The sequence below is a fragment of the Sinocyclocheilus grahami genome, unplaced genomic scaffold (genome assembly GCF_001515645.1).
Source record: "Sinocyclocheilus grahami isolate Dianchi unplaced genomic scaffold, SAMN03320097.WGS_v1.1 scaffold48.1, whole genome shotgun sequence".
Taxonomy (NCBI): Eukaryota; Metazoa; Chordata; class Actinopteri; order Cypriniformes; family Cyprinidae; genus Sinocyclocheilus; species Sinocyclocheilus grahami.
In genome coordinates, this window is record NW_015505227.1 from 2,054,406 (window position 1) to 2,078,063 (window position 23,658).

Genomic DNA, 23,658 nt, shown 5'->3' on the forward strand with positions numbered 1-23,658 from the left:
TTTTACTGTATGTTTCAATAAATGCAGCCTTGGTAAGCCTAAGAATCTTAATTATTCAAACTTTTACATTACTTTCGACCAGTAGCGTATACTATGAAAATATACATAAACTTTAGTAAAGAATATATTGTATAGTAGTTCACAAATTCTCTGAAATGCACACCTTTATATGCCAGGAAGCCATTGCCTTCATAAAGTATACTGCAATTTTTCTCCATATTGTTCAAAGCAACTTAAATCTGTTGATTTTATCTTATGTAAATAACATATTTACATCCGAACCTAGATTTTGAGCAACCATTTGACCGCATTCGAGTTTTTTTGTGTCTGTTTTCAGAATGAGTACTACTTCACAATCCTCCACTCCTCCGTTCATCAGGCAGCAGGCCGTCTGCAAACTCAATCAGCTATTATTGTATTGTGTCATTGTATAGTAAGAAAGAAAGAAAGAAAGCATGTCTCTACTCAGATCTAACCTCAATTCTCAATGCAGTGGGACTCCACCCATAATCACTAGCTGACCTCTGCTGAGACTCTGACCACAGAACTATAGATTACAAAGAGCAGGGTCAGACGAGGAGCTTCTGAAAATACCCATTTCTATTTCAATGCTGTGCCGTTCTGCCACTGTAGCTCTGTAAACTCAGTGAATGCTGAAGACATCCACCACAAACACCAAAGAAATCAGCATGAGAAGGTGTGATATGGAAGTCATATGACTGCTGTCATGTTTCATTTGTTTGTCTAAATCAAATTTTTGAGTGTAATTTGTTAAGAATAGGTAACAATAAAGCACAGAGAGTTTTTTTATTGTATCCACACAATTATTTTCAAGAAATTATTAACTTTTCATTTCATTGGATTTAAATACTTTACCATTCAAAAGGCTTTTTAGGCTCAAAAAGATTTTTGTTGAATATAAATATCTATCTCATGCTAATCAAGGCTGCATTTATATGATCAAAAATACAAAAAACAGCTATATTAAATATTATTGCAGTTTTAAAAAAATGTCTATTTTAATATATTTTAAAATATAATTTATTGCTGTGATATTTAGTGGACCACGTCAGAAATCATTCTAATCTGCTGATGATAAACGTTTATTATTATTATCATCAATGTTGAAAACAGTTGCTTAATATTTTTGCGAAAACTGAAACATTTTTTCAGGATACTTTGATAAATAGAAAATTTTACATAGCATTTATTTAAAAAATAAATCTTTTGTAAGATTATGAATGTCTTTATTGTAACCTTTGATCAACTGAATGCATCCTTGCTGAATAAAAGTATTAATTTCATTAAAAAAAAACATCTTAAATCCCAAACATATTTCAACTGTAGTGTACAATAAGGTTCAATTCATTGTTTCATGCATTAGGTATCATTTTTAACATTTTTATTATTTATAGTTCAGTTATAAATCAGTTAATGCATTATAAACAATAGTATATTTATAAAAAATTTTATTTCATGACTCCTAATGTATTAGCTAATGTTAATGAAATGAACCTTATTGTAAAGTGTCACCAACTTCACATAAGAATCTAATGAAAATATTTTTCCTCTTCCATTCCAAAGATTCTCATCTGTATTTCCATTTTAGTTCATTCTCTAGCCTCTAGTGGACCAGCATTCCTGAGCCGGGAGATTTTTTTTTCATGGTGTCTGGATTGAACCTACATTTCAATCAATTCCTCTGTAAATCCAGTAGATACAATTATCGTTTCTGCAAAGACACAGTTGTTAATGTGTACATTACATACAGTTTCACCAGAATATAGTAACAATTGCCTTCATGATTGCAGACTTCTATCTAATCAAAAGATACTGCATAAGCACCATTTTTTTAACTGATTACATTAACATGGTCACATTAACATGCAGGTAAACAAATAAAATATTTATATTTGTAGTGTTTTTATTTTTACATTTTTATGATTTCATTATTAGCTTTCTATCAACTCACAAACCCACTGCAGTTCTTACATTAATCCCAGTTTGGGAAACCCTGATGTAATGTAATGTTTCGTGCAGTTTATGATGCTGATATAACACTTTTTATATCAATATGGTACATTTAATGGTAAGTTCAAAACAAGTTAGATAAAAAAGGAATCTAAAAATAGTCAGATTACTTTACTTAAAATGAGTAACCTAGATTATATTACTACATTTTCATCATGTAATCTGTAATCAGTAACATGCCATATAAATCTCAATATGTTAGACACAATTACAGCTTTAAATACAGCTAAATACTTCTGCATCTGAGAAATGTAGTTTCTTGGTTCATCACTAGCTTTATAGTGCAATTTATTTTGTGCAAGCCTTATTTGTTATAAAATATTGTCAATAAGATGCAGAGATCCAAGTACGCCTACGTTTGACCCCACTGGTGTGTAACATAAAAGGGCACAATATTGAGAAGGATATCATAATGCATAAATTGACTTGTTACTACATTGTAGTAACAATGTAAAAAATACTACATTGTTGTCCTTGTCGTGGCCAACGCACATGTTGTTCGAGAAAGCAAGCATACATCCTTTAATTGGGCTTTCTGGAGCTACTTCCATAACATTCCGCAAAACGGATAGATTTAGACTCGAGCTTGTAGTTATTTACTAGAAACAGTTTAATCTATGTCGTAGTATGTGGTTTCCAGATGCCATTAAATCAAACCCTTTTCGAACTAGAGGAACTTCGGGGGGGAAAAAGCTGAGCTTTGAAGAATGGGGCTGAGATGAAAAGCATCCAAACTACACAGAGTGACTTTGGAGAACCTTGACTATGTTTTAATGTAAAATAAAACAAACCAAGCCTCCTGATGAGCAGGCCTGTATCCAACATGATTTATCTGTGTAGCACATGCTTCCCGTATTTCCAGGTTCACAGATCCTTCATCATATTGAGCGTGTGTGTGCATAACTGCGAACCATAAAGAGGATAAGCACTTTCCTAAAAGGGAACAGCTGTGGAAGCAGGAGCAGAGTGAGGCTGGTATTTTTGGAGAGCAGGCCTTCTGTACCATGAAAGTGTGGGGTGGGTCACAACACCTGTTTGCTCAGGACAGACACCCACCTATCAAAGCACAGAGTCTCCGACCGTGCAAGGCTGAGCCGGTTACCATAATGACAAGACGGTCAGAAAGCTCCTCAATGCTGCAGCGCCAGCATGTCCCTTTTCCTCAAGTATGAATGTAGCCTATGAAATGCTAGTGTTTAGCTTGATTCTGCTTGATAATGAAAGAGTAATATGTGTTTGTGGAAGTTCAAAAGCTTGAAAACAATGGCTAGATGTCATGATGCAACAGATTCAGCCTTTGTTAAAGGGATAGTTCACCCAAAAATGAAAATTGGCATCAATGACTCACCATTATATTGTTTCCAAACCTATACGACCTTCTTTCTTCTGTGGAACACAAATTAAGATATTTTGAAGAAGTTTTTGTCCATATAGTAAATGTCAGTGTGGTCTAAAACACATTGAATTTAATTGTATGGAGAGAAAAAAACACTTTTTTGGAGTGAACTTTTAAATGTACAGACACAGATGCCTTCATCTTCCATTGAAGTCATTCTGATACAAAACCAACTAGATCTCATTTATGATCAATTTTTCTTCCCTCTATCCTGCTGCCTTTTCCAGGTCACATCTTTAGAAGCTGTCTGTGCTGTGTTGTGCTTGGCTCTTTCTCTGCTTGCATCTCATGCTGGTTTTGGACAATGTGAGAGCTCCCAGAAAGCTTTGCTCTCCCAGGTTAAACACTAATACTTGGCTTCTTGTGGTTGCATCCATTTTCATAAATTTTCACAAAGTCTACTTTGGCCACTGCTGGGTATTTCTTTATTTATAGTATGTAGACAAATGATAGAGCCATGTGAAGACATTTTTCTGCATATTTCTTGACAACGAATGGCAAAATATTCTATATACAGTATTGAATTTGAGACATTTTTAGCAAAACACTGACACTAAATTATTTTATTGCACTTTTTGTCACAGTGTTGCTCATTAGCAACTGGCTGACACCATTACTACAGTGTACTTTATGATTGGCAATGAAAAGTTCATTTGCTTTATTTTGAGCATCAAATCATTTTTAAAATGTACACAATCTGCAGTCATTCAGAAATCGTCTATAACATAAGGACTGCAAATTATACAGCCGTTTCTGCAACTTTGGATATTTATAAGTAGATTAATGTGTGTTTGCTGTTTTGTTCAGTAGAAATGTCTTGGCAAGCCTTTGGCAACATTCTTGTTTCATTTCTATGCCTTTCATTTGAAATAGGTTTAGTTACTATTTTTGTGAAAATTGTTGGATGGCGGAACAAATTAGAAGCAAAAAATGTCATTTTTGTGGATTTGTAGAGAGGTCACAGTGTGTGTTGACAATACCGGTGCATTTCACCACAGAAAATAAAAAAACATCAAATACAAATTTATTAAAAACCCTTTCTCTTTAATCTTTTTTAATTTTTAATATGTACACAATCTGCAGTCACAATCAGACTGCAAATTATACAGCCGTTTCTGCAACTTTGGATATTTATAAGTAGATTCATGTGTGTTTGCTGTTTTGTTCAGTAGAAATGTCTTGGCAAGCCTTTGGCAACATTCTTGTTTCATTTCTATGCCTTTCATTTGAAATATGTTTAGTTACTATTTTTGTGAAAATTGTTGGATGGGGGAACAAATTAGAAGCAAAAAATGTCATTTTTGTGGATTTGTAGAGAGGTCACAGTGTGTGTTGACAATACCGGTGCATTTCACCACAGAAAATAAAAAACCATCAAATACAAATTTATTAAAAACCCTTTCTCTTTAATCTTTTTTCTGTTTGCCACTACTGATTTTGTACTTGGTAATGTGGCTTCTTGTTGCCTTTTAATTATTTGTAAATTGCTTCGAACAAAAGTAGCCTTGATTCATGTAAATAAAGTAACTAGCCTATTACAGTTTAGAATATTTTTTTTAAGAATCGATAAGGAAAAATGCATTTTTGTATCTTAATGCCATAATTTATGTACATAAACTTAAAAAAAAAAAAACGAATAAATGTAAGCAGATATATTAGCATACAGTATTAAGCACACAACACTTAACTGCAAAAAATAATAATGAAAAAAGATCATATTGACATTATTTGCACTTTCTTAGAAGGTTATTAGTTTAAATGTCAATTCCTTTCCATTATGCCTTAAAATTGCTTCGAACAAAAGTAGCCTTGATTCATGTAAATAAAGTAACTAGCCTATTACAGTTTAGAATATTTTTTTTAAGAATTGATAAGGAAAAATGCATTTTTGTATCTTAATGCCATAATTTATGTACATAAACTTTTTAAAAAAAAACGAATAAATGTAAGCAGATATATTAGCATACAGTATTAAGCACACAACACTTAACTGCAAAAAATAAAGGCTCGCGACTCCTTTCATCTGCATTAGCTTCTGAACGGAATAAGGAGGAAGACGCGGCTCTTGGATGAGACACTGCTATGAAGATGAAGAGAAAAGGGGAGAGCGCAAGCTCTGATTGGCCAGTTCCAGAGGTGCGACGTGTCAGCAGCGGAAGAGAGATGCAGCCGCTCATAAGCCAAATCACTTTTTATGGCTCGTGCCAGCCGCGTATTAAGGATATGCACCTTTAAGAGCGTTTCCGTTATAGTCTGAGGCCACGGTACGACGCCTTGATTCTCACGCACCGTTTTTTCTTACTTTGGGCAAACAGAACCACCCCACATCCCTTCATTTAAAATGTCAGGGAAAATTCAGATGGAGCCACAACATTCACTCCCCGTTGGATTTTTCAATGAGATCTTCAAGCTTCCGGCTTTATGGTCACTCACTGGATTAATTTGTGGTTTCGTTCTTGGTTTAGTAGGCCTAAATCAGGCTCAAGGCCTCAAATCTAATTGGGGGAAACCACAGACTCACTGGTTAGGCTGATTGTTATCGTTTTAGTGCTAAACATTTGCAACCCAAAAGAGGCATCTGACTCATTTCTATTTTTATATGGTTTTAATTTTTGTTTTTTTATTTTTCCTCAATTTTATAGAATTCCACGAGCCCAGTGTTGAGGTAAATGTTGTTTTACTTTTATCAGCTTATATTTCCTCAAATAAGTTTTCAGTTCATTGCTTCATAAAATGATCTTTATAAATGGCCTACATTATTAAGTATACCATACTCAAGGCCTCATTCGAACTCATTTGAAGCAAGTTACAAGTTATTTTGCGACTTATTTGGGAAAATAAATCCTTATAAACGCCTTTGTGTTCATCACTCTCTCTTAGGGACCAAGAGGTCCTGCCGGTGAGAAGGGTGACAGGGTAGGTTTCTATGTCAATCTTTTTATCAGTTTATTGCTTCATCAAGGGTTTTGTTTACTTGCTGAACATCTTAAAGTTCTTGGAGACCAAAAAACATACATTTTAAACCAGCATTTATTACCACTGCACAAAACTTTAGATGTTATATTCCTTACAGGTTAGTTATGAATTATTTCTTACCTGATTTTCAGTTAGATTTGATCTAAAACAAGTCATGATTGTAATATTCAAGTATATATATATATATGCATATTTGTTTATATATATATATAATATTATGTCTGGGATTTGATCTAAAACAAGTCATGATTGTAATATTCAAGTATATATATATATATATGCATATTTGTTTATATATATATATAATATTATGTCTGAAAACAGAAGTTTTTACATGTCTTCATAACAACAAAAATCTGTTACTAGCTACAAGCAAGTGCTGCTGGTTTAATTTGTCTTATATGGTGTTTGTGGCACTCTGAACACTTGTGATGAGAGAGATGATTTGGTCTGTATTTAATGTAAAAAGACAACATAATTATATATCAGCCCACCGCTTTCCTCTAATTATACCTCTACAAAAATCTGATCTATAGATGTGGTGCATCATTTTGAACTGTATGGGCTTTGATGTGAACTGTGTACAAACCTGTCTGTACCATAGTGTTGCATCTGCCTCATTCAATTAAATCCTAATTTTCATTTCCCTTGATCTCAAAACAGGGTCCTCCTGGTCCTTCCGGCAATGATGGAATCCCTGGACAGCCTGGCCTTCCTGGGCCCCCAGGCCCCCCTGGACCTCCTGGCCTTGGTGGAGTAAGTATTTCACCCTAAAGAGGGAAAATACTAGTTTTTGCCAACAGATAGGTGAAAGGTGTGACTTATATGTGCCTTTAGGCCAGGTGCAAAAATTTCAGGAGTTGTTCTAGGCCATAATTTGAAATCAGATCACATTTAAAAGACCTATAGGTCACAGGGCTGACACATTTCAGCACCATTTAAGTGGACAGCACCCTCAGGGCAGTAGCCACAGTTGCACTCAGGCATGCAAAGCTTAAGCCTAAGCATGAGCTAGATAAGTTCAGTTACGGTTCATCCTGTCCTATGCTAAAATGAGCACAGATTTTTTTTAAATCTCTGCTTTAAGATTTTATTTTTTACGTTTTTTTTTCTCATCTCATCTTTTGACTGACAAGGTCTTTGCTTTTTCTCTTTGCCCCTCCACAGAACTTTTCTCCTCAGATGTCTGGTGGATTTGATGAGAAATCCGGAGGAGCAATGGCTGTCCCAGGCCCCATGGTAAAAACGCACATATGCTAACATACACATTCCTATTCATGCATGCACATACACTACACATGCATCCTACAAATCTCTGAGTGATGCATATATCAGTTCAATAAATGTACGGTATGCATATACACTTATTTGTCTCTCTATGTAATCACAATTCAGTTCTTTATTAACAGACAGCATCATATCAGCTGCTGCACTACAAACACATGCTTAATATATTTTTAATTTATGGCATACAGGCATATGAAGGCCTGTAGCATGCAGCTTCAAACAAAATGTCCCAAGAACTGTGTATTCATCAGTTATTACTTTGTCAGGTTTCCTTACAGTATCTCCTTTGTCTCTTTTTTACAGGGAGCTATGGGCCCCCGTGGACCCCCTGGACCTCCTGGAACTTCTGTGAGTACTCCCTAACAGTTCTTAGAAACCATATCATCTTAACATACATTTTAAATCAGTTCTATATTGGAAGTCATAATGAAATCAAGTTAAATATACACCATGCAATTGGAGATAAATATACGCCATACAGTTGTAGTGTTTTTCATTAACCAATTTTCAAAAATGTATTACTTTCAAATTTATCATTATGAATTAGTTTTATTACTGCAATTTGGAACCCAGGAAAATCAGAATAAATTAATTTTAATTAGATCCACCCAGGAAGTAAAAATGAGCCACTACCTTTTCCCTCAAGGCTTATTGTAGAATTTAATAGCACTGTGTTCCTCAATTTTGTGTTTCTTGTAATTTGTGCTCTTTGTCCTCCTCTACAGGGACCCCAAGGATTTACTGGCCACCCTGGTGAATCTGGTGAGGCTGGTGCTCCTGTGAGTATCTAAACAAATCATCCCTGTACTCATCAAACCAAACACAGCTTTTTTTTTAGTAAATAACACAAATAATAAAAAGCATGATTACATGTCCTCTACTGACATTTTAAGAAGTGCTCGCAGTTAAACCCTAGAAATCTAAGATAATTTTACCCAAATTAAAATTACCCTCACCTACGCGTGTGACTCCAGTTTGACCCATTTGGGTCAAATGAGGTCAAAAGGGTACAGGGTTCATGAATCTTGACCTCAGCCACCTAGATTTTTTATTTTTTTTTGACTGAGTGGATGAATGACATCCAGCCTGTGTATATGTATAACAGAGGTCTCTTACTGGCAAGCAAAAAGTCATTTTAGTCGATATTTCAAATTTTTTCATCTGGATAATTCACACTGCCAAAGTGTGACTCACTCATGCGGCCACAATGTGAAATACATAAATACACTCACATGGACACAAATGTTTTTTTCCTAACCTAGATTTTTTTCTGATGCTTTCCTGGTTTAGGGTCCAATGGGTCCCCGTGGTTCAGCTGGTCCCCCTGGAAAGAACGGAGAGGATGTAAGTAATTTTACTCAACCACTACATTTTAGTTTAAGAAGATATAAGGGAAAAAACTTCATTAGTTTATGCAGTTTACTTCTAGTATATTACTGTAAAATGTTTCCAGGAAAGATTTCAGGAAACCAAGTATTGTATTTATCAATGTCTACTATTCTTTTCATTTCTGCCTCATTTTTTTCATTCAGTTTGTTTCTCTTTTCTCATCTGTTTTTTCTCTGACTCTGTAAGGGTGAGTCTGGCAAACCCGGTCGCCCTGGTGAGCGCGGACCCTCTGGCGCACAGGTGAGTGTTGCCAAAAGGACTCTTCACAGGATTTCCGGTGAAAATAATTAAGTTCTACTGTTGTTATAATTGCATTGTATTAGCATTATAGTGTGTGAGCCACAAAAGGAGAAATGGCTGTAAAAGTTTTCTCCCTTTCTCTATATATCTAGGGTGCTCGTGGATTCCCCGGAACCCCAGGACTTCCAGGCATCAAGGGACACAGAGTAAGTTCTCTAGCTCTAGGAAGCAATTTCTCTTGTTTGATGAATATCAACTTATGTCCATATTACTTAAATCTTTATGTGCATCCTCTGCACCTCAGGGATTCAGCGGTCTAGATGGAGCTAAGGGAGACTCTGGCCCTGCTGGACCTAAGGTGAAATAAGAATTAAAATCAATATCACACTTTAAACCAGAAGTTCAAAGTAAGCAGACCCCTTAACATGCTGCTTTGCCCATTAGGGTGAGCCTGGTGCCTCTGGTGAGAACGGAACTCCTGGAGCTATGGTAAGAAATAGTATTTACTCACACTGAATAAGCATGACTTTCATCCTATTTTCAACATCTACATTTGTAGTTCTTTTCTAATGTAACTCTGTTTCCCAGGGTCCTCGTGGTCTGCCTGGTGAGAGAGGCCGCTCTGGTCCTCCTGGTGCTGCTGTAAGTAACTTTATAAACATGAACTTAACCCTACTATAAGTCCTACTATACCACTTATGTTGCAGTATTATACTTTATTTGTAGATCTGACATTGTGTACTTTGCAAATAAAGGACAGACGTGTATATTGAGCATTTCACGGTAGCTTAACATCATTTTGAAAAGACATACTGCACGTTTTGGATCCTTTAAATGGGTTGAGATCATCCCTTAAACATAAATAATATTGCCTAAATCCTGTCCTCTGCAGTGCACAGATTAAACCTTGTAATAATGAATAACTTCCAAATAATTATATTTTCTCAATTTTGCAGGGTGCTCGTGGTAACGATGGTGCCGCTGGAGCTGCTGGTCCTCCTGTAAGTCGCCTTTTTTTTTTTATAGATCCGATTTTTGTAAATCCACCTGTTCTAAATTAATCTGAAAAATGATAATGGGTAAAAAAGGACAATTTACGCTGACAATAATTTATCTTCTCTCTCTATTTTTAGGGCCCAACTGGCCCTGCTGGTTCTCCAGGATTCCCTGGTGGCCCTGGAGCTAAGGTAAAAAAAATTACTCTCATTTGTTCACATTATTACGCATATTCATATTACAAATCAAACCAAACAGGAGCTAGAGTACCACAAGGTGGCACTGTAATTGGGCTGATGGAGCCAGATGTTCTTGGCTGCGTTGTCAATCATCTAAATTATGTAGGCCAACAATTAATGAAGAGTTGATTCCTGGTAAATATGTTAGTAGGTCAAAGCTGACAAACAAACGTATCCTCCAGCATCATAGAAATACTTGGGTTTTTTATGGACTCTATACACAATGCTGCATTTACGTTGAGGGTTGAGATGCCCCTTGTGGCACTTCATAGGTGTTGTCCCATCGCACTCTTACACTTTGCTTTCCATAGGGAGAGGTTGGTGCTCAGGGATCTCGTGGTGCAGAGGGACCCCAGGGAACCCGTGGTGAGCCTGGTAACCCTGGACCTGCTGGTGCTGCTGGACCCGCTGTGAGTGAATCTTTTGACATATCAAATTATCCAAATTTTTTCAATCCTAAATTTCAGCTATGTGTGTACTTCAGTTCTGATTACCTTGTCCATTTTGCATTCCTTCTGCTGTAGGGTAACAATGGAGCTGATGGTGCCCCTGGTCTTAAGGGTGCTCCTGTAAGTATTGTCTTAATCTTTATCAACAAATGTTCTTCTTCTTGATAAAAGTTAATATTTAGGTCAATATATTTCCTCTTCCTGCATTATAACATTGGTGTTAGTAAATTAACAGCCACATATTTGTTACTCTCTGCTGCCACTTGCAGGGTGCTTCTGGTATTGCTGGTGCTCCAGGTTTCCCTGGACCTCGTGGTCCTCCTGGAGCTGCTGGAGCTGCTGGTGCCCCTGGCCCTAAGGGTAACACTGTAAGTGTCAATTTCTTCTCAGATCATGAGAATGATCTAAATGAGCTATAAAAAAATTAGAAAAAATATAAATTATTTCATATTTACTTTTTGTTTTTTTTAAGAAAAGGCCATTCTGCCTACTTCTCTTGACCATTTTTGTTTGTTTTACAGGGTGAGGTTGGCACCCCTGGTTCCAAAGGAGAGGCTGGTGCTAAGGGAGAGGCTGTAAGTATAAACATCACTTATTTGATCTTGAAAACTTTGTCACTCATGTCATTGTTTTAAACACTCCATTTCATCTTCCATCTTATCATGCAAATTTTGGTAAAGCATTTTACAGCTTTATAAAAACATTGCCTTAAGACTGATTTTTCACAAAGCAACTGCAGTTGGCTTTTACAAAAATTTACTAAAAAAATAATAAAATCTGGTTAATTTCAAACCATCTTCTTTTTCTTGTGTGCTTACCTAGGGTGCCCAAGGAGTTCAGGGTCCCCCTGGCCCCTCTGGTGAGGAAGGCAAGAGAGGAGCTCGTGGTGAGCCAGGTTCTGCCGGTACCCGCGGACCCCCTGGTGAACGTGTATGTACCCACATCAAACTTCTCCATTAGTAAGAACCTTAAAATTGGGCCTGAGCATAACAGTCACACACCTCTTTGTGCAGGGTGCTCCTGGTGGTCGTGGTTTCCCTGGTGCTGATGGATCTGCAGGTCCTAAGGTGAGTCTACAAAAGATACAAAACATCCTTTTCAAATTTTAAATTAAATTAATGCATTTAGCAGACGCTTTTATCCAAAGTGACTTACAGTGCATTCAGGCTAAACATTTTTAATCAGTATGTGTGTTCCATGGGAATTGAACCCACAACCATTGTGCTACTAACGCAATGCTCTACCAGTGAGCCACAGGAACATTATGAGCAATTAAGCAGAAAATTGTTTTTCACCAGTGGTAAATAGCGATCATGATAAATGCAACACTCTCTGATCTTTATAACAGGGTGCCACTGGTGAGCGTGGAGGCCCTGGAGCTGTTGGACCTAAGGGTGCCACTGGTGAGCCTGGCCGCAATGGTGAACCTGGTATGCCAGGATCCAAGGTGAGAATGTTGATATCAGCAGGAATGCTATACGTCATTTGGTTGTATTGGTTGTGTATTAATGTGCCAGTGAGTACTGTTTGACCCCCTCTATCTTCATGCTCATTACAGGGTATGACTGGTAGCCCTGGCAGCCCTGGACCTGATGGAAAGACCGGAACTCCTGTGAGTGCCCACACAATTCTCCATAATGTCAGAACAAACCATCAGCTCCACATTCACTATATTCCCATACTGTACATAATAATATCCATGAAAACTCCTGCTGAGATGTTTTATTTCAGTAGTCATAAATGCACACACTGCATACCCAGAGATTCGTACACGGTGGGTAAGGATCAAGCTTTTGTTATTTTATTTTTGACAGGGTGCTTCTGGACAAGATGGCCGCCCTGGACCACCTGGCCCCCTTGGAGCCAGAGGACAGCCTGGTGTCATGGGATTCCCTGGACCTAAGGGTGCTGCTGTGAGTGATCCTTACTCTCTTTACTCTTTCAGTTTGAAACTACACCATAAAAAGTCAATATGCTAACTGTATAGCCAAATTACAGACAATCAGACTTTGATGGTTTAATTTCTATGTACAAGAAACTTTGGAGGTCAGATTCAATGTGTAATTGTTACTAAACACTTTCTAATTTTGATGTTTACTTCTGCCCCTGTACAGGGTGAGGCTGGCAAACCTGGTGAGAGAGGTGTGATGGGTGCTCTTGGTGCCACTGTAAGTAGCTATAGTTTTTTTGTTTTCCACACACCAGTCAACTTTTACCGTTTGATTCGTTGTGTCGTAGTCTGTTGCTCATTCTATTGTGTTTTGTCTTAACTATAGGGCGCTCCCGGTAAAGATGGTGATGTTGGTGCCCCTGGTGCTCCTGGAACTGCTGTAAGTAGCACTTCAATATCCCATAAGGCATTTGCCATATGGTTTTTCGTCATGCAATGTTATTTCAGTCTCATTTAAAACAGCTGTCCTGCTAATCCATAACACAAACCGTTTCAAAATGTTCATATTATGGCCATAAATTGTACATTTATAATAAATGTATAAACATAAATTCAACTTAAATTGTTCTTCAATCTACTACATTGTAATAAACTCTCTATAACATTAAAATATGGTTACTCTAATTAATCACTTTGGCTAATGTGTTGCATGATCATTTTTCATGAATAGGGGCCTGCTGGTGAGAGAGGTGAACAGGGACCTGCTGGTCCTCCTGGATTCCAGGTGAGTGAGTTTCTCATCTTACCCAACCCAAAACACAATATTTTTGCTATAGACATCGACATCGGTGTGCTCATCTCTCTGTTGTGCATCTAATTGACAGGGTCTGCCAGGACCTCAGGGTTCAACTGGTGAGCCTGGCAAGTCTGGTGAGCAGGTAAGTTACTAGCCAGTGTGTTAATATGGAACTGCTTACATTTATTTTATAAACATAAGGCTGTAAACTTTATTTATAATATAAAACAATTAGAGGAGATTTATGGTCTAGCATGCTTGCAAGGACACTCACGCTTAAAGGACACTTAAATATGCAGTTTAGCTATGGGCAACAGTAATTAAGTCTCTTAGAAACCCTCATTAGAAATGAAGGGCCAGATGATACAATACTAATTTGCCTTCTTTGGCCTATTACAGGGTCTTCCTGGAGAGGCTGGAGCTCTTGGACCTGTTGGATCCAGAGTGAGTATCTACAACATGATTGCCAAATGGCACATAGTCCATAATGCTGACTGTAGTTCTAGATATGTGAGATGGACGAGAACTGATGGTATTTCTCAATACTTTTTTACCCAGGGTGACAGAGGATTCCCTGGTGAGCGTGGTGCCCCTGGCCCTGCTGGTCCTGCTGGTGCCCGTGGTTCTCCTGGTTCAGCTGGTAATGATGGTGCCAAGGTGAGTCTCACCTGTCCTGACTCACTTTGTTGATGACCAAACATTTACAGCAATCGGCTAAAATCTGAAGGATACCCCTAAATATGAATCAAACTCCTGAAGTGTATGATTGCACTGTACCAGTGAATATGTATCATCATTAAGACTTTTTCTTGCTTCCTTAGGGTGATGCTGGTGCCCCAGGTGCCTCTGGTACTCAGGGTTCTCCCGGACTTCAAGGAATGCCTGGTGACCGTGGTTCTGCTGGTCTGCCAGGTCTTAAGGGTGACAGAGTGAGTACTAATGATGCACTTTTCTGAACTTTGAGATCTGTTCCTGATGAAAAATCAGTACTAATACTCAGCAAACTGAATTCGGCAAACTCAGCAAATGAACTAAATGGCACAAATTCTCAAAACTGATAACAAATTCTTATCCCAGGGTGACCAAGGTGCCAAGGGTGCTGATGGTTCCCTTGGTAAAGATGGCATCCGTGGTATGACCGGACCAATTGGACCTCCTGGACCTGCTGGAGCTCCTGGTGACAAGGTGAGTGTCTTTTGAGCTAGATTCCATATATCCATAATGTATCCATCTCACAAAGTTGAAGAACATATTCAACCATTGTTTTATCATATCATGTATTTTAACATAGGGAGAGACTGGTGCTCCTGGACTTGTTGGACCTAATGGTGCCCGAGGACCACCTGTAAGCACAATCCTTGACTTTAAGATTCACACATATGCTACACAAAATTGGTCAGTTGAAGAAAAGTTGAAGTTCTTTTACTAAAATGATCTAATGGCATCACCTTGTTCTACAATTACAAATAGGGTGAGCGTGGAGAGACTGGTTCTTCTGGACCCGCTGGATTTGCTGGACCTCCTGTGAGTAACAAACTCTAGTATATATATCCTTATAAAATGTTTTAATTATTACAGGCCAGTTCTTATGTCGAACATCTAATTTCTGTCCAACAGGGTGCCGATGGTCTGCCTGGTGCTAAGGGAGAGCCTGGAGACAATGGTGCTAAGGGTGACGCTGGTCTTCCAGGACCTGCAGGAGCAACTGGTACCCCCGGACCTCAGGTGTGATCATCTTCTCAGATAATCTTCTCATCCAACAGACTTATGCTCTTTTGGGTTTATAACGTTTGACCCATGTAATAGCATAGTTTCTTTACTAATGTTGACATGCACATTTTTAATCAAAATGATTTGTGCTATACAGGGTCCTGTTGGTTCTACTGGACCCAAGGGTGCCCGTGGTGCTGCTGGTCCTCCTGTGAGTATGACTTACTTAATTTTATATTTTTTGGTTTTATGTTTATACTTACCACAATTAAAAAAAATACAGTATATTCTGCTTTTAAAGACATATTACAATTGGGCTAATCCATTATTAAATTTTTTGTTAAGGGTGCTACTGGTTTCCCTGGTGCTGCTGGCAGAGTTGGTCCCCCTGGCCCTGCTGTAAGAATCTCTACAACACTGATATAGATAGTACTAATTAATACATCAAAGAAGTAACAGTGATCCTCTTCCATAACGATGGTTCTCTACTTGCTTCTTGTCTTAGGGAAATGCTGGACCCCCAGGACCTTCTGGAGTCCCTGGTAAGGAGGGCCAGAAAGGTAACCGTGGTGAGACTGGACCTTCTGGGCGCACTGGTGAAATTGGTGCTGCTGGACCACCTGGTGCTCCTGGTGAGAAAGGAGCTCCTGGAGCCGAGGGTCCTTCTGTAAGTCTTTCATGCTGATCAATAACATTATTGCCTTGCCTTCTGGCCTTTTCGAATACATGACCGTAACCAGAGTATTTGAGAGTCGATTGGAGTGTCTAACAAAATGATTAGGATTTCTTAAACAGTTCTTTCAAATCCTCACACTTTTTGGCAGTTACGCACAACTTATTTCCTTTGGTCTCATCTGACCACAAAATCTTTTCCAGCATCGCAACTAGCCAAATGCGATGCTTGTTGGCAAACTGCAGACATGCTTTAATATAGTTATTTTTGCATAGTGATCAGTAAACTCTGTATCTCCTTATTACTGGTCTCAGTTTCTTTTCTCACAAGTCATACCCAGGCAAGATGGTTTGAAATGCTAGGATATTAATTAGTACTCTTTTTAAATTTATGGATTTGTTTTATTTTATGCGTTTTAGTCTTAATTTTCACAGTTATGTTCCAAATTTACATCTTGAATAATTTCACATGTGGTAGTTATTTAATTGATTATTGGTAGAGGCCAATTCTAAGACAACTGTGTGCTTGTTAGCATGCTAGTATAGATTGGTAGATATTTAATTGTTCTAGATATTTTAAAAAGTTCTAGTAATAAACACACACACACATACACACATTGTCTAATAAAGACATTGCCTGTGATGTACTAATACTTTTCTTACAGGGCTCTTCTGGTATCCCTGGACCTCAAGGTATTGCTGGTCAGCGTGGTATTGTTGGTCTCCCTGGACAAAGAGGCGAGCGTGGTTTCCCTGGTCTCTCCGGCCCATCTGTGAGTATTCTGGCTCCCTTGTTTTACTCTCTTTGATGTCTCAATTGAACCCAAGAACACCTACACAGCATGTAAATCTCTCATGTTCTTCCATACAGTCATGAGCTATGGTTGGTTTATTCAGCCAGTATCTACTTTCAAGTGTTTGTCTTGTTAGAAAGTTGGCATCTTATGCATCAATCATGGTAAAGCTTTCATTATTCTCTTCATCATGCCATTTAGGGAGAGCCTGGCAAACAAGGACCTTCTGGTCCCTCTGGTGAACGTGGACCTCCTGGACCCATGGGACCCCCTGGATTGGCTGGATCTCCTGGTGAGCCTGGTCGTGAGGTGAGGATATACACCTATATACCAATACATAATGAATTTCATTGACGTAATTGAAACCATAAATACCATCCTGCCTTGTTGACATCTATGTAATTTCCTTTACATTAGGGAACTCCAGGTAATGAGGGTTCTGCTGGACGTGATGGTGCTGCTGGCCCCAAGGTGAGCTGCAGTCTTCATGGTTTCCCACTAAACATTAGGCTGTGTGACACAGATTGTGTCCCTTACAAAATTATGTTCTTCTGCTCCGGATATAGGGTGACCGTGGTGAGACTGGCACTGCTGGCACTCCCGGTGCTCCTGGACCTCCTGGTGCTTCTGGACCCCTTGGCCCTGCTGGAAAGACTGGTGATCGTGGAGAGTCTGTAAGTGTCCCATCTCCAATAATGAAATGAACTGTTGATGGCTTAAAAAGCATGTGAGTATTATAACTCATCCGTTTTTTCCTTCTTAGGGCCCTGGTGGTCCTGCCGGTCCTGCTGGCCCTTCTGGTCCCCGTGGACCCGCAGTAAGTTCTGACTCAAACTTCAAAAGAATTGCCAAACCAGAGTCTATGTGTAGCTCCATCTGTGATACACACTATATTATCATCTGAGGTGTAATGTCTTTATCCAGGGACCCGCTGGAGCTCGTGGAGACAGGGGTGAGACTGGTGAGGCTGGCGAGAGAGGCATGAAGGGACACAGAGGATTTACCGGAATGCAGGGACCCCCAGGACCTCCTGTAAGTGACTTTATTTATCTTATGGAACTTAAGAGTGTAAATCTCGAATATAACATCCGTAGCTTGAAACCTGTTTTTCATCTCTTTTATTCTTGTCCATAGGGACCCTCTGGAGAACCTGGACCTGCTGGAGCTTCTGGAACTGGTGGACCTAGAGTAAGTATTATTATAAATTATTTAAAATTATTATAAAATATATTTTGCTGCATATTTGTACTTCCGTTGTTTCTCTGCTTTGATCAAATATTTGAAACATATACATGGTGGCCTAAGTGTGTTTCAGAGTTCATTCTGATTAGATTTGGATGTTTCTGTTTTTGTATTAATAGGGCCCAGCTGGATCTTCTGGAGCCGCTGGTAAGGATGGTATGAGCGGATTTCCTGGACCCATTGGACCTCCTGGACCCCGTGGTCGCACTGGAGAAATTGGACCAGCTGTGGGTGATTCTTTCCTTTTCTACATGACTATGAACCCAGAAAACCAAATATACACTTTAACCCCAGCATATTTGGTTTACTCTCTGGTATAGGGACCTCCTGGACCTCCCGGACTCGCTGGACCTCCTGGACCCTCTGGGGGTGGATTTGATATCGGCTTCATTGCCCAGCCACAGGAGAAGGCCCCTGATCCCTTCCGTTCCTACCGTGCCGATGATGCCAATGTGATGCGCGACCGTGACCTTGAGGTTGACACCACCCTCAAGTCCCTGAGCCAACAGATTGAGAGCATCATCAGCCCAGATGGCACCAAGAAGAATCCTGCACGCACTTGCCGTGACCTGAAGATGTGCCACCCAGACTGGAAGAGCGGTATGTTCCCTTTCTCCATTGCACAACAATTCTAAATTCTAAAGTCATTTTACATTTCTCACCCTGCATCATACTACATGCCTATATTAATCCCATTCCTCTCAAAAATAAAACACAGGCGAGTACTGGATTGACCCTGACCAGGGCTGCAACCAGGATGCCATCAAGGTCTACTGCAACATGGAAACTGGCGAGACCTGCGTCTACCCAACTGAGTCCTCCATTCCCAAGAAGAACTGGTACACAAGCAAGAACATCAAGGAGAAGAAGCACGTCTGGTTTGGAGAGGCCATGACCGATGGCTTCCAGGTGAGGATGTCAACTAGGCCAAAAGGTATAACAGGTTTTGTCTTCATGTCTGTTTATTATATTTGCTGATTTTCTCGGGCTTTCCTCTCAAAACCTACAGTTCGAGTATGGCAGTGGGGACTCTAAGCCTGAGGATGTTAACATTCAGCTCACCTTCCTGCGCCTCATGTCCACTGAGGCCACCCAGAATATCACATACCACTGCAAGAACAGCATTGCATACATGGACCAGGCTTCTGGCAACCTGAAGAAGGCTCTTCTGCTGCAGGGCTCCAATGAGATCGAGATCAGAGCAGAGGGCAACAGCCGCTTCACATACAGTGTCACTGAGGATGGTTGCACGGTGAGTTCTCCATTTTTATCTTTTCTTAATGTGACCATCACACAGTAATGCAGCATCTTAATACCACAACCTAACCCTAACAAGATAAACTTAAAATTACAGTTATTATCAAAGCATGACTTCAGTGTGATTACTTTTACAGTTATTCATTTAGCAGTAGCTTTTATCTGAATTAACTTCCATGTGAGAATAAAAGCTGAAGGGAATTAGCTCAAGGGAAAAAGCGATTACTAATTTAGCAACAAATGTTTATTATTATAGCAACATAAAGAATGGTTTTGTATAGGATCTAATTCTATCCCTCTTTTCCATCTCTCCAGTCGCACACCGGTGCATGGGGCAAGACAGTCATTGACTACAAAACAACGAAAACATCCCGTCTGCCTATTATTGACATCGCCCCTATGGACGTTGGTGCACCTAATCAGGAATTTGGCATTGAAGTTGGCCCAGTCTGCTTCTTGTAAAAAAGAAATCTGGACTTGAGATTGTTTGTGTGTGCGTGTGTGTTTTTTTTCTAGCAATCATCTCTCTAAAATCTTTTCTATGCATTAAAATCAACCCTAGAATTCAATTTGGCTGTCCAAATGGTCCACTTGCTTAGACCTGCGCTTCAGAAGACAGTGGTTGTGTGTTATCAGGCTTTTTTGGACCACTATTTTGTCACCACCCACACTGAGGATACTTTAGAAGACTCATTTGTTTCACTGGCAACAAGAAAATAATATATACTTATAAAGTGTAAAATCCCCCTGGAGTTTTAAAGAAACATCACTGATGCAAGTGACTTTTTTCAACCACTGAGGAAGGACAATGAAAGAGCAAAACCAAATGCTTTGTAACATGTTCAGGTGTTAAATAAATCTGTAAAATGACATTTAAGTGTCTTTGTGTTATACCCATTAGCACCACCGGGTGCCAAATGCCAACGTTCCTCTCAAGAGTCACACAAAGTACATCTAGTAGAGACAGGGGTTCAACTTTGTTTTAATGTCTTGTGGCTACCTCAAAAAAGAAACCTGCAATTCCCAGTGTTGACCAACACCAGGTCAGGATTTTACATGGCAGAAGTATGGTTAAAGGATCAAGTGACAGCTGTAAAGGTGCTTTTTCCTCATGAGGTCCTGTCAGCAAGAAATTAAAGAGTTTAGCTTTTTCTAAAAGTAATGTATTGTTCATTGCTTTTGCTCACAGGGCCTTTGGTGCTAAAGAAATCCTAATATCTTGCTGCCCAGTTGTAACAAATGCCTCTCTTTCTGAAGTGTAAGCTAAGAGCCAGACAGCAGAGCTTTTGTTAAGAAGCAGTACTGTAGCTGTGATACACGCAGTCTTTTCAAGTGTAGAATAAGCAGGTGGAGTCTGTTTTTATTTTCCAAACACCTTTTGACACTTTTTGGTTGTTGTCTTTTGGTTTCTTTACAAAATATCCCACCCAATGTTGTCCTATATCCCCACTTCCTTCCCATCCTTCTGTAATCAGGATTTTTGTTTTCACCCAGGGTTTTTTTTTTTAAAGCATAAAACAGGCAATCAAATAGAAAAGTCCTAAAATTATGAGAGAAGCACACCATAGGGGGGTTAAAACAAGAGGATCTGTACCTATTTTGTATATGTATAATAATTTGAGATGTTTTTAATTATTTTGAATGCTGAAATAAAGCATGTTAAGTGGTCGACCTTATGTTTGTCAGAAGTGATCTTGACTCGTCCCTGACTGCCCAATGGACTTGAATGAAGCACAGCTTGCACCTGTTACAGTTGTTTTGACTAAAAGGAAAGATTAAAGAAAATCTCAGAAATGTCTGATACTTTTTTTGGTGTTTTTTTCATGTTGTTACAAAAGTAGTTTCTTATTCTACTAAGCAAACTCTACTGAACAAGACATCCTTTGAGCAAAGTAACAAAGTTAGCATAGGAAAAACTGCATGTTCTGATGCTTGCGTGTACTAACCTGGTGCAGCCTTGAGGTACTTGAAATAAAGAAAAAGTCTTCAAGTCATTGCACTCCAAGTTGATGTGCATAATATTCCACTGATAATCCAAATGATCCATTGGTGAATATCCAGATCAAGACTCATTGTGTTGGTTGATGCTCCAAACTCCACATCATTGGTCATCCAAGCTGTTGAGGACAGTATAATCCGCAAGCAGAGAATTCCTTTGACCTGAAAGCTGAGATGTTGCTGTAAAAATAATTATTGTTTTTAAATATTTAAATGCAAATTATTTAAAAGTATAACTTTTTGTGGAGCTTAAACTGAGGAGAACCACTCTTTTGCTGCAGTGTGCACTCAAATGCTAAAGGTGGTAGGTGGTGAAGGTGGTAGTCCTGTTGAACACAACAGGGCCATTGTATCGTAAGGAATGCGGAGGCTTCCGTAGTGGGGGGCTTGAATATCTGAACAGCTAACTGGATCCATGCACTCACTTTCACTTTAAAACACTGAAATTCTTTGGGGAAGGGGAAAACATTGCAAACCAAACTAAAGTGAAACCGTGGGCTTTATTTAAGGAGTAACTGAAGACTATGAAACAAATGTGTAGAAATCAGTAGCATAATAATTTGCACAATTGGCCGTAACTGTTGCATGTAGGGTCAAAATCTCACCAGGGCTTAATTTACAGTATCACATGACACTATGCTCTTTGTTACAGAGCAAATGCAGTCCAACTTTTTTTTTAATTGCCTGCAAAATAGTAGTGTGATAATGGGGCTAAGATGATGTCATCATCGCAATAGCGGGAGTGTGTGAAGTCTTTTTAAAAAAGCCATTTATGATCCTGTGTTTCTGTTGATGTTTATAGTTTTGTTTACTTTGGTGCAGTTTATTAGGCTTACGTTTCAATTATGACTAATCCAGTACATTATACTCTAATATTCATTTAGAATACAGGCAGTTTAAGATATTATATTTGTGTTAATTCCTGACAGGTGCAATTCCCCAAAGACCTAATGTTAGGTTGTATAAGCCAGTCTAGACTGAACCTTGGGGGAGGACGGATGGGGGCATACCACTGATTTATTTATTTTTTTAAACACTGAGCCAAGTGTTAAATTTGTTGTGTAAATATTTTTTTAGTGGTGGCGAAATGAAGCCTCATGAAGCATTGAAGCTTTTCAGCCAAGTGGTTCACAAAAGGGTTCATTTCTATGGGATTCCATCTCTGCCACAATTCTGCGTGCGAAAGATCATATTTTGAGATTGCAAAAGTGCGTTTTGCACGAGCGCGAACTGAGTTTTATGAAGAAAATGTTCGTCTCGCAAAGAAGAATGTATTTTGAGCGCACGAAAATCAATTTTGCATTTAAAATAAGTTTTTGGATGTGTGCAGACCTTCTCTTTTGCGCATGCAATGTTTCACTAGCTTGCTCACCTGATGCCAGCCCTCAGTGCTCTCTAAATGCCAACGACTTGCTTGCTCAACACAACCCAGCATTACAATATGCCATAATTCCAGCCAATCAGAGACGAGGCTGCTAAATTCTGATTAGCTGCCTTGACAACCAATCACAACATTCCTTGCATTACCTCGACAGCAGAAGTGGACAAATACAGTGCATGCATAATTATTAAGCAAGTTGATATTCTGATCATATTTTTTTCCAAGCACATTTTACCAATTCCAAACGACATCAATCTTAATAACTACTATTAATCTTGTATTTAATCATTTATAATTGATATATAATTATTCCTGACGGCTGGAAGTGAAAAATGTCTTATATTCAGGTGTGCATAATTATAAAGCAGATTTTCTTTTACAAATAAAATGAACCAAAAAAGAGATTTAACTCAGACTGAAAGTCAAAAAATTATTAAATGCCCATGAGAAATATTCAAAACTAATACAATACTAGAAATTGCAAAGTTAATGGACAGCAAAATGCTCAGTGGGTCAGCATATCAAAAACATGTGGAGAAGAAAAGATGCATGTTAACTGCAAAATAATTAGGAATTAAGGTGAAGAATTAGGTGTGAAATCACCAGGAACCATTTAGACTCCAGCGCCACCATTTTCCAGAACTGTAACCTACCCGGAGTCTCCAGAAGTACAAGGTGTCAGGTTCTCAGAGACTTAGGTTAAGTATAGAATCCTAAAAAATTACCCCTACTTAATAAGAATAACATACTGAAGTGTAGTAAAATACTTGAAGATATTTCTTAGTAGTATATATTATTTATATATATATATATAGGCTTTATAGACAGTTAAGTTGAGAGTGACTCTTGAAGGACCAGCACCACATCCTCTTGTACCACTGTTTGAAGAATTTATCTTCCAGAATCTGGCAGTA

The 23,658-nt window shown here is 38.7% G+C and overlaps 1 protein-coding gene across 1 annotated transcript in view; it reads left to right on the forward strand.

Annotated features, from left to right (window-relative positions):
- The window catches only part of LOC107582926 (collagen alpha-1(I) chain-like), a 54,714-nt gene extending 33,555 nt beyond the window's left edge, over positions 1–21,159 (forward strand). The window contains exons 2-50 of the mRNA XM_016268951.1: positions 6,070–6,092; positions 6,308–6,343; positions 7,067–7,159; positions 7,571–7,642; positions 7,994–8,038; positions 8,416–8,469; positions 8,981–9,034; positions 9,266–9,319; positions 9,472–9,525; positions 9,624–9,677; positions 9,764–9,808; positions 9,908–9,961; positions 10,276–10,320; positions 10,453–10,506; positions 10,866–10,964; positions 11,079–11,123; positions 11,273–11,371; positions 11,525–11,578; positions 11,826–11,933; positions 12,017–12,070; positions 12,352–12,450; positions 12,562–12,615; positions 12,818–12,916; positions 13,118–13,171; positions 13,280–13,333; positions 13,625–13,678; positions 13,779–13,832; positions 14,090–14,134; positions 14,249–14,347; positions 14,512–14,619; positions 14,768–14,875; positions 14,982–15,035; positions 15,161–15,214; positions 15,308–15,415; positions 15,558–15,611; positions 15,746–15,799; positions 15,906–16,067; positions 16,738–16,845; positions 17,068–17,175; positions 17,284–17,337; positions 17,433–17,540; positions 17,630–17,683; positions 17,791–17,898; positions 18,001–18,054; positions 18,228–18,335; positions 18,429–18,708; positions 18,827–19,017; positions 19,118–19,360; positions 19,681–21,159. Of these exons, the coding sequence (XP_016124437.1) occupies positions 6,070–6,092; positions 6,308–6,343; positions 7,067–7,159; positions 7,571–7,642; positions 7,994–8,038; positions 8,416–8,469; positions 8,981–9,034; positions 9,266–9,319; positions 9,472–9,525; positions 9,624–9,677; positions 9,764–9,808; positions 9,908–9,961; positions 10,276–10,320; positions 10,453–10,506; positions 10,866–10,964; positions 11,079–11,123; positions 11,273–11,371; positions 11,525–11,578; positions 11,826–11,933; positions 12,017–12,070; positions 12,352–12,450; positions 12,562–12,615; positions 12,818–12,916; positions 13,118–13,171; positions 13,280–13,333; positions 13,625–13,678; positions 13,779–13,832; positions 14,090–14,134; positions 14,249–14,347; positions 14,512–14,619; positions 14,768–14,875; positions 14,982–15,035; positions 15,161–15,214; positions 15,308–15,415; positions 15,558–15,611; positions 15,746–15,799; positions 15,906–16,067; positions 16,738–16,845; positions 17,068–17,175; positions 17,284–17,337; positions 17,433–17,540; positions 17,630–17,683; positions 17,791–17,898; positions 18,001–18,054; positions 18,228–18,335; positions 18,429–18,708; positions 18,827–19,017; positions 19,118–19,360; positions 19,681–19,827 (4,073 nt within the window). The 3' untranslated portion in view covers positions 19,828–21,159. The remainder of the gene's footprint in view (positions 1–6,069; positions 6,093–6,307; positions 6,344–7,066; positions 7,160–7,570; positions 7,643–7,993; positions 8,039–8,415; positions 8,470–8,980; positions 9,035–9,265; positions 9,320–9,471; positions 9,526–9,623; positions 9,678–9,763; positions 9,809–9,907; positions 9,962–10,275; positions 10,321–10,452; positions 10,507–10,865; positions 10,965–11,078; positions 11,124–11,272; positions 11,372–11,524; positions 11,579–11,825; positions 11,934–12,016; positions 12,071–12,351; positions 12,451–12,561; positions 12,616–12,817; positions 12,917–13,117; positions 13,172–13,279; positions 13,334–13,624; positions 13,679–13,778; positions 13,833–14,089; positions 14,135–14,248; positions 14,348–14,511; positions 14,620–14,767; positions 14,876–14,981; positions 15,036–15,160; positions 15,215–15,307; positions 15,416–15,557; positions 15,612–15,745; positions 15,800–15,905; positions 16,068–16,737; positions 16,846–17,067; positions 17,176–17,283; positions 17,338–17,432; positions 17,541–17,629; positions 17,684–17,790; positions 17,899–18,000; positions 18,055–18,227; positions 18,336–18,428; positions 18,709–18,826; positions 19,018–19,117; positions 19,361–19,680) is intronic.
- The last annotated feature ends 2,499 nt before the right edge of the window (positions 21,160–23,658 follow it).